This window comes from Prosopis cineraria, unplaced genomic scaffold (assembly GCF_029017545.1).
Source record: "Prosopis cineraria cultivar Desert tree isolate PC_DT_omini unplaced genomic scaffold, ASM2901754v1 PC1198, whole genome shotgun sequence".
Classification (NCBI taxonomy): Eukaryota; Viridiplantae; Streptophyta; class Magnoliopsida; order Fabales; family Fabaceae; genus Prosopis; species Prosopis cineraria.
The window spans coordinates 19,973-30,238 of record NW_026556523.1 but is presented as its reverse complement, the minus strand read 5'-3'; the positions used below and the strand labels follow the sequence as shown (position 1 = coordinate 30,238).

The following is a 10,266-nucleotide window of genomic DNA, read 5'->3' as shown; positions in this document are numbered from 1 at the left end:
TTGTATTTATGAACATTGTATTGAGAATTTATGGATATTACGTTGTATATACATGAAAATTCTATTGAGACAAAGGCAAATGTGTTTTTTTGGTCCACAACAAATTTGCAAGAAGAACTCTTAGGCTTGTAATATGTTTTTGAATTTTATTGGGCCTGCAGTGTAAATTTTTGTGTTTTGAAGTTCTTAAGTGAGATTCTCCCAAAGATATACCTAATTTTGAATATGCACTAAACTTCCAAATCTATACCTACGATAATGCTGACAATTTATGACACCTCCTGTAGGGTCCATGTCAAGAGAATGACTTGAATTTTTCAATTCACTGTTGTTCGCATTGCTCTTATATAAAGAGTTGCTTGTAGCATTAAGAAATCATAGAATCAAGTTTTATATCACAAAACAACGAAGGCAATAATGGGGGATAGTGAGAAAAGCCAAATACTGATAGTAGGAGCAACGGGTTATCTTAGGGAATACATGGTGAAGGCAAGCCTTTCCCTGGGTCATCCTACTTTGCTTATGTTCATCCCATTCATACTTCAACTCACCTTCCAAGTTCCACCCTCTTCAATCTCTGGGCCTACCCCACTATTTTCAAGTAACTTGTCCTCCTTAATTTTCTCTTACATTACATGTTCATATCATATAATATGGTGGTGTTAAAATTCATTGTTTCTCAATATAGGGGAGTTAGATCAGAAGGAGAAGCTAGTCTTTTGTCTTCAATAGGTTGATGTTATCATTTCCATGCTCGCGTGTTCCTCAGCATCTGGAGCAACTCAAGATAATCCAAGCCATCAAACAAGCCGGCAATATCAAGGTTACTTTTTCAAACAATATTCTCAACCATAACATATGTGTATACACAAACACAAGTATTAATGATTATCATGTCTTGTTATGTTGTGACAAAGATTTGTTCCCCCTCAAAATATGGAAGTGAAGTGGACAGAGTAAAGGGGCTTCCACCATTCGAGGCCCTTCTTGAAAATAAGAGGAAGATAAGAAGGGCAACAGAAGAAGCAAAGATCCCCTACACTTATTCTCTCTGCCAACTCTTTTGCAGCCTACTTCCTCAGTTCTCTACTTCACCCACATGACCTCAAACTCCAACACCTTCTTGTTTATGGCACTGGTGAAGCTAAGGGTGGTGTTCTTATTATAATCAAAACCCCACACACACACCCCACCCATACAGATTAAAAGTCCAAGTAATCACGAAACTTGAGGGACACACACGTATATGTATATTGCAGCTGTGTTGAATTATGAGGAAGATGTGGCATTTTACACTGTGAAAGCAGCAACAGATGAAAGAGCAGAAAACGAGTGGTTATCATTAGACCTAAAGGGAACATTATTTCCAGTTGGAGTTGATAACTTTGTGGGAGAATAGGAATCGTGCCTTTAAACGGGAACATATAATTGAGCAAGAAATGGTGAAGCTATGTGAAAGTAAGATATAATAATAGTTATTATATGTTTGAGCTATCATGTTTTTTGCAAATTACTTGGGACAATGAAGTTAGTTAATAAAAAATCAACGGATGTTCTGCAGCACTGGATTTTCCAGACAATATAGCAATGGCTATACTTCACAACATATTCGTGAAAGGGACAGAAACGATGTTTGAATTGAGTACTCAAGATGTAGAGGCTTCACAGTTATATCCTGACTACAAATACACCACCAAATTAATGCCCTCCTCGATGCCTGCTTCAACAATGCCCCACCAGGCCTATATAGGCTAAATTTGCATGACCAGTTTGCATCTCTTTTTCCTTTTTTTTTTCCCAAGAAGTATTCATTTGGCTACTTAGTTAGGAGATCAATATTTGGGGAAAAGAATCTTTATTATCTACTTATTGTACTTAAAAAAAATGAGTATTGGCTGGTGTTTGGGTTTGTGTTTATTGTATATTTTATTGTGGTATCATCACCCATGTAAATTATAAAGTTTGCAATAAAATATCAAATATATATGGTACTAATATTACATGAAATCGATGGTTGTGTATCAAAACTTGGCTATCTATTGATAAGGATCTATATTTTAAAAAAATTGGAATAAAAAAAGTGACACAGCCTTATATTATATTATATATAAACTATGTTTTTTATAGAGCCAATAATTGAGTGAGCTCTTGTGGGCTTGGCTTATACGAGTACAAGCCCAAAATCTTATTTATCTTAAAAGTGATATTTTTTTAAACTCAATCCTTATTAATCAGGTTCAGAGTTAGACCCATGAATCCTTTTTTTTATAATTTTGAAATTATAATACTATATTTTTTAAAATATAAATTATAACATTTAAAAATTAAAAGTAAGTAATACAAATTCTAATTTTAAAATATAAATATAAATTTTAAAATATATATTTAATATTTTATTTTTTAGGAATAAAACAAAAAATCAATCACTTGAGCCTGTTTTTATAGAACTTAAAAGGTTGAACTCATAAATTTGATTACACTAAAATTTCTTGATTTTTTTAGGCATGAGTCCAAAAAAAAAAGAAAAGAAAAGCTTAACCCGTCAACTTATGTTTCATGTTTTTATTTTTAATTTTTTTCAAGGGTCTTTTAACAATGGCCCAACATCCTTCTCACCTGCTTTCTTTCAGTTGTTTCTCTCTTTTCTCAACTGGTGGTAATTTAATGTGTAGAAGAGGTGTGACCATGGGAGCGAAACTAGGAATATACTCCTGCCACCTAAGGAAGAGAAAGCTTGAATTGCGCACCTCACTTGGCTAGTTTGTTGTGTTTGCTCAAGAGACCACTTACGATCACACTATTTCCATTCATTTTACAAGATACGCTTGATTTTACATTAAAAAATGCAGATATTTTATTTTACTATTAGATTTTGTAAGATATAAGTATTTATATTTCTTGTTCTTGATATTTTGCACACCTTACACTTATTATTTGAAATCACTTGTTCTTCATTTATATCTAAATATATTTTATTTAAATAGTTTTTTATACATACTATATATGTGTGTGTTATAATTTAACTCACAACCTAATAAACTTTAAATATAAATTTTAAACTCACTAATTTTATATTGAATATGCCATTTTTTTCATTTTCATATATCAAATAAAAAATGTCCATAACAATTTTTAAGCATTATTTATTTTTAATTATATTGCACCCCTGAGTCAGGGGTCATAAAACTGTCTCTGTGGGTGTGTGTGTGTGTGTGTTTTTTTTTCCTTTTTTGTTTTGTTTTTTTGTTTTTTTGAGTGGGGGAGGAGGAGGTTGCTTCTGTGTTATGGTTGAAAATGAATGAGGTTCACACACACACGTGACACACCCCCTCAGAACAAAAGAGATCAGAAGCCACTGCACTTGGTGCATTGCTTTAGTAACAAAATGATTTCTTGATTCTCACTAAAGAAAAAAATGATTTCTTTATATAAATTAGGAGGTGAATTTAATCTCTCACAAGGCTAGTTTAGCCTCCTTTTAATTAAAAGAGAAAAAGAAATCAAAATCCAAGTCAAAAGTGCAATGACTAAAAAGGTTTTAAACGGCTCAAATTTAAAAGAAAAATATAAATAAGAACAATTAAAAAAATACAAGGAAAATTGTCATAAATTTCTTTTCCTATGATTTACATCTAGTTTACTCAAGTGTCTATTCCTGATCTTGCACAGGCTGAATCTTTCAATTTTTTTTAGCAATCATGTCAAGCAAGAATGCCCAATTGGCCATTTTCCCAACTAACAAAATAAATAAGATGGATTAATTTCATCAAGGGTAAGAGGGTACTAATGGTGATTTGATTGCAAAGCTTGGCTCTCAAAAATACTCATCCTTCCCTTTGTTTCAAAGACAATCAAGCGTTCCTAAAAATTACCTCACAACCTCTACTCTGTCTATAACATCCAATGCTCTCTCTTTGTCGGCACCAAAATCAATCACAGGAAGCTTGGATGAAATCTTGTTGAAGGAAATATCTATGCTTCTGCTTGACGAAAGGCTCCAACTTTTGGTGAGTCTGCTCTTCTCTCTCAACCTAACTTCCATCCTGTCAAAGTCCCAGCTTTTACTCATCCCTTTAATCCATACTTTCTTACCAACAAGTTGCACCAAGTTTTGGTCACTGATTGTTAGATACGGCGTGTTGGCAGTTCTCGGTTGCTGACATTTTTTTTGCAGGGGAGCCAGATGAGTAGACTTCGGGGTAGACCTCACTCCACCGACATCAACGCCAGCTCCACTTTGAATGGCCAAGCGTTGAAGCCATAAGAGAAGTTCAAGAATATATTTTTCTACTTTGTTCTTGTCTGCATGATGGAATGTCTCAATCCGCATTGCAGAGGTCTGCGCAGTCTTCAAATTTGTCTCAGAGCTGCAAGATTGATGTATGAGAAACGGAATGGAAAATGGAGGCAGAAGAAATACGTACAAAGTTAGATAATATACATTCATAATAGAACAAGCAATTATTTGTTACTCACCCAGCGCTTGCCCACTCCCCAACCCAGCCAAAACCATGATGCGCTCTGACTCAATTTTGGAGCAACATGAATAGGAGATTATAAATGAAACGAATTAAATTGATGCTTAAAGGAAACTTCTCACTGAAAAGCCATTTGAAGAAAAGCCAGGCATCTTACTTGGCTGTGTTTGTGGCGACTGGAACAAGCCAATGCAATGTTTTCTCAATCTCCTCTTTTATATCTTCTACCGTGCGCTGTGGGAAATGAGGAAAAACACGAACACAAGGAAAATTAATATGGAAGATATTCTACATTTCTACTTTAGGTTGGAAGAGGAAAGCCTGAAGCATAAGAAATAACAAATTTTAAGACTTTCCTTAGCACTCAAGTAATTATGATGTTTAAAGTGATAATAAAATGAAGTAGTAACAGATGAGATCATACATCTTCTGCAACATGAACAGATGGTAATTTGGATCGCAGAGCTAATTTCATGTTAGGAGGCAAGCTCTGGTATAATCCGTCCCTTGTATTTTCAGGCATCGAACTAGATTTGGCAACCTGACAGTGTCAACACTGACTGAGTACAATGCTCTATTTATAAAGCGTAACAACACAAGGCAGCAAATGTGTTAATTAGAATTAGTGTGACCAAAGTAATTTAAGTAAATATTCTTGCTTCACTTTTTTATGTGCAACCAGATTTGTTTTATCCGCATTATACCTGGGTTTGCTAAGGAGAAAAAGGTGAAGTGAGCCAAGAGGAAGATCAAGCTTAAAGGTACCAGTTGCTGTTTTGTCCATAATGGTCAAAGCATGCCCATTAGTAATAAGCATATCATCATTATACCTTAAATTTAAAGGGTACAATACCTAAGGAACAGATACTTGTGCAAGACATGCAACATTTATGACAACAAAAAGAACAGCCATTTTACACATAATATCCCCTTACAAATGGCGTGTCACGTCACTCTCTCACATATTCCTATCAGCACAAAGCTCAAATCTGAGGAAACTCCATTCCTCTCATATTTTCACCACTTGAGAAGCAGGCAGAGAGAAAGGGAATGAGAGAAACACATCACAGCATCCAGGTATATGTCTGTTCTTCCCCACCAGCACACAGTAGCTAGTCTGAAGTCTCTCACTTCTTCCACACCTTAAGGCACAACTTGATTAGTTCAGAACCCTCATTGTTTCCAAGCCCTGAAGCACTAACCCCAATAGACCAGGAAGGTACACTCAGATTCAACGTTGAGTAAATTATATCCCACTCATCATCATCAAACAGTCAAAACTGTTGTAGAGCCTAGTTCAAGCTTAGGATAGAAATCATGAACCAAATAGAGAGTGAATTAGCTCCCTATTACTTTATTGTGCTTTTAGTTAAAGATATTCGTAAAGCACAACATGCGAGCCAAAACAAGTAACGGAAATATATATACATAGCACAGTTATGTTTAGATCCCTTAATGGGTAAAAAGTAACTGCCATGAATCAAAAAGAGCACCAACATTCATGAACAAACTTTAAAACTAAGGATAAACTGGGTGAAAAGAAAATACCAGGCGTCAACTTTGGTGCAAAAAATGAGTAGGTAAAAGAGAAGAAAGGAAGAAGAAATTTGATCCTAACACGCAATGAGAGGAGAGGCTACAGAAACCTGTTATATTTTCATCTGGCTGAAGATATCAAAACCATATAACTATGAAGACAGTCAGTGAAAAATAAACCTTAGAAAGAATTAACTCACAAGAGTATCAATTTGGAGCACTATATTTGCATAATGCAAAGCAAGGCCAGCAGGACCTAGTCTTTGGTGATTGCTTATATATCCAATCGCTGGTTTATGACCATCTGCATGCGCCCATGTAAAAAAAAAAAACCATTACAATTATGCTTTTCTTAAAAAAAAAAAAAAAAGTCGCTTTCATTACAGAACTCAAGGGCAAGTAAGTGCACCTGCGGTGCCAAAGGCATTGTTTATCTCCAAATGCAAAAAAAGGACAATGTCTACAAGCTTCTCCATTATCTGTTATCCAAAAGATTATGAATGGAACTGAACCCACGAAAGACAGATATAGAGCAAAGGAGAATGTGAGATACAGATTCATCTAAAGCAAACCACCAAAAGTTACCTCCTCCAAACCGCACGACCAAAGTGACTTTTTCTTCAAATGTTTAACCTGCTTCTTTTGACTTTTAAGTCCTGCCCTTGAGATCGCATACTTATCACCTATATGATTTTATCACAATTTTTCAATAAATAAAGCCAATCATTGCATTTTGAAAGCAAGGTCCTAGAGAGCTCCACAAACAAGAGCTGCATATAGGTCATCGGTATTCTGCAATCACCTCTTTGACTTGCACCTGATTTTTGCTCCTCAAGATGTTTACGCAGACTATCTTGCTCAGATCTACCCAAAGCATGTAGCTCATGGTATAATTCCTGTCCCCATTAAAAATAAAAAAAAATGTTTTCCAAATCCTTCTGTAATTAAATTACTAGTAAATAACTTGACCAAACAAAATTTCCTAGTATTTTACCATTGGAAGATTTATTTGGACAAAATGCAAGATGTAAGAACAGTTCTGCTATTTTAAGTGACAGAAACTACAGCATATTCAAACTGACAGACAGTAGATGGTAGCAACTGAGTGCCACCGGAACAACGTATGCAGAAAACAGTGAAACTACAATACATAAAACACTCCAATCACTTCAGAGTTTATTTAGTCAGGACATTTGGCAATTATTGGTAACAAAATTAATTAAAAATAGTATGGTGCAGATAGAAACTAGCATCTTGAAAGTTGAAACTGAATCCTCTTTGGTTTGTCAAAAAAGCTGATCAGTGACATACAGGGAGACTACACACAAGGTGAGCAAAATACAGCTGCCATCCCCTTCTTTTCAGATTAATTAATACAAATATCAAACTATAAATGAGAGCATAATGCATTTGCAATTATTTATATATATATTGGAAATTTATGATATTTTAGTTTATCCCTGCAATAGAAAGCAATTTGTACAAAAAACAGAGTGATTCAATCCAATGTAGGCAGAGAGCAGGTTTCAACTATTCAATTTGTTCAATTTCAGAGGTATTAGTATCACCATGAAGTTCTGGAGTCAATACCTTTTGTCTAGCATGCAATATATGTTTTACTTTTCTTTTCTTTTCTTTTCTTTTCTTTTTTTCCATAATGCGTAGGATATAAGACTTGCGTCAAGGAGATGATACAAAGCACAGTATTTAGGTATTTAAATCAAGCAACTTCATAGCTGAAAGTAGTTGAATGCAGTAATTCTCCATTTATCTATGAGCATGGCTCGCATTTCATACAAAACTATCAACTATTATTATGATTTACAGCAAATAGGGGACATAAAAAGCACTCTTTGATTTAATTTTTTTTTCCTTTCAAAAAAACTTCTAAAGTAACTTTTTGGCTCTGGATCAAGATTATAAATCAAATATTTCTTAGATGAATATAATACTCACAGAAGTAAAGTGAACCAAAGTCATCAATTGTTGCATTATTGATTCTGCCTCATCATTTGGTTGTCTTTGGGAATTATGTTCTTCGCTGATTCTGGAATATACAATGAACAGAATCCTAGTTAAAAGGGAAAGAACTCGAAATAACTAAGTGGGTGCAATTTATATTACTTCTCAAAGTAACGGTCCATGTTGTGCCACTGAGGATCCTTTGAACGATTTCCAAAACGAACCACCTCATCAGAAAAAATTTTCAGCTCCTCCCTATAAAGATGATCCAACAAACACTTAAATTGACATCTTATAGAGTCACGATAAGTGACCTACTTGTTTGAACAAAAAGTCATTCACATGAAATCTGACTTAACCACAAACTTGCCTCTTGTCAGCTGCAACAATTTTTAGAAGTTCATCCACATCCTTTGACACTAAATCTTTGACAGCCTTAGAAAAAAACAACTCTTCTTTCAAATGTTTCATATTTTCATCAGAAAGAGATTGCATAAGATTAAAACCCTTGACAATAGTGTTTGCAACCTCAAATGCTAAGATACCAATTTCATTTCCTTTGGTTGAAGCTCCAGAAATAAATCCAGTGCCAGCATTTAAACTCGTCATGCTGCTACCAAGAGTGTCCAAAACCTCCACTGCTTTCCCAATTCCAATTGTACCAGCCCTGCCTAGACGTGAGCTCACCTCTGAGACCTGAAATAGAAAGGTCATAATGCTTAACCGCCATTGTCAAATATGATATCATCGACTACCTCATAGTCGGAGTGCAGTACAATAACTCGCGTATTTTTCTTCATCACCAATTACACCGAACGAGAGAACGTTATAAAACTACTAACAGCATACCAAAACATTTGAAATTGACATGGATAGACCGACCTTTTGCCTTGACCTTACTGACAAAGACTTGAGCAGAAAAGAATCGGCAAATCGTGGAATTCCGTCATATAATTCATCCGGACTTGTCTCGGCATTGATCCCTCTATTTTCAGTAGGTTCTTGCAAGTTCTCCACACTCTGAGGTGAAGTCGCGAGCTCACTAGGCATACTAGACCGAGCATCCTCATTTGATTTATTAATTTCAGAATGGTCATCCCTCTGGGCAGGCACTTTGTCATCATTGCCTGATCTTGAACAAAAAGCCCCCATAGCTTCAGATAACCAGAGCACAAACGGCACTTTGACACAGGTCATTCATAACAGCGATGAATATAGAACATCCGGAATTTGTCTGTATTCACCTTCCTTGATACTGGGGTTGATTGGGAGTACAAAACACTACGAAGACTGAGAGACAGAGAGAGGAGAGTGCCTCGGGGGTTGGAATTAGACCTTTGGAAGAAGGCTGGCCGCTTGGAAAACGAGGAAGAAAAGGTCCACGGGAAACATCCCATTGGGCGCCAAGAAAATATAAAAAGACAACACCAAAGAAAGAGTAGAAGGGAATCATATTATATATATATATATATATATATATATAAAATAAGGAAGAGAACAAGGGAAGATAATTTCAAAGTAGGAAGATGAAGTAAGATTGCTGGATTGGGTTAAGGTCAAGGTTTAAAGGTCAGGCGACGTGGGATTACCCGGCAGGCGAAGAAAATGCTGTTTCTCTTCTTTCCTCTGTATACAACGTAAACAAACAGTACTCAAAATTCAAGGATTCAACCATTTGGTTTTCTTTTTTTTTTTTTTTGTCATCTTCTCTCCAAACTTCACAGTCTTCTCGTCATCTTCGCTACTGTTTCTTCCGTCCTTCCTTTCTCATCCCGGCTAGGCCACGCCGTCCAAATGGTTGGGACCGAATCCAAGTGGGTCATCCACGCCAAACTTTGGCATGTCAGAGAGACAGCGTCCATTTCACGTTTGATTCTATTCTTTTGAATTAGCACCGTACAATATGCCAAGATGGAGCCTAAAACAGTAAAACTCCGTGATTTTGTAAATGGTAATGGAGCTTTCAGAGCATTAGTACTTAGTAGTTAATTAATTTATATATGTACAATTAATAATTATAAATTCTTAATAATATATATAATTTTTTGAATAAGATACAATCTTTATAATTTCATGTAATTACATTTAAGAAAACTAAATTTTGCTACTCATGCGACACACAAGAAGGAAAACCTATGTCAAATTGAATATCACATTTTTTATTTTTTATTGGTATTATATTAGTTGAGATACCATTACTTTATTACATAACAGAAAGCATTCCTAACCAAAAAAAAAAAAAATCACCTCATATTCAGTTATCCACAACTTCAATTACTAATGATTCAGA

General features: G+C 35.2%; 1 protein-coding gene and 1 pseudogene across 4 annotated transcripts; one reads left to right on the top strand and one right to left on the bottom strand.

Annotated features, from left to right (window-relative positions):
• The first annotated feature begins 417 nt into the window (after positions 1-417).
• Positions 418-2,760, top strand: LOC129299543 (isoeugenol synthase 1-like; annotated as a pseudogene).
• A 792-nt stretch (positions 2,761-3,552) lies between these two features.
• Positions 3,553-9,718, bottom strand: LOC129299542 (protein PSK SIMULATOR 1-like). Of its 4 annotated transcripts, XM_054938021.1 has the most exons (13): positions 8,859-9,711; positions 8,505-8,672; positions 8,343-8,411; positions 8,139-8,227; positions 7,971-8,061; positions 6,817-6,910; positions 6,600-6,697; positions 6,424-6,493; positions 6,215-6,318; positions 4,903-5,019; positions 4,636-4,712; positions 4,477-4,521; positions 3,553-4,367 (listed from the first exon to the last, which is right to left on the bottom strand). In XM_054938021.1, the coding sequence occupies exons 1-13, from the start codon at positions 9,171-9,173 to the stop codon at positions 3,869-3,871; spliced, it is 1,836 nt and encodes a 611-aa protein (XP_054793996.1). In that variant the 5' UTR covers positions 9,174-9,711; the 3' UTR covers positions 3,553-3,868. The 4 variants fall into 4 exon arrangements, with proteins under 4 accessions (XP_054793996.1, XP_054793994.1, XP_054793995.1 ...); XM_054938019.1 differs by having other exon boundaries at positions 8,343-8,672; positions 8,859-9,710; XM_054938022.1 differs by having other exon boundaries at positions 4,227-4,367; positions 4,477-4,525; positions 8,343-8,672; positions 8,859-9,718.
• Positions 9,719-10,266: the final 548 nt, after the last annotated feature.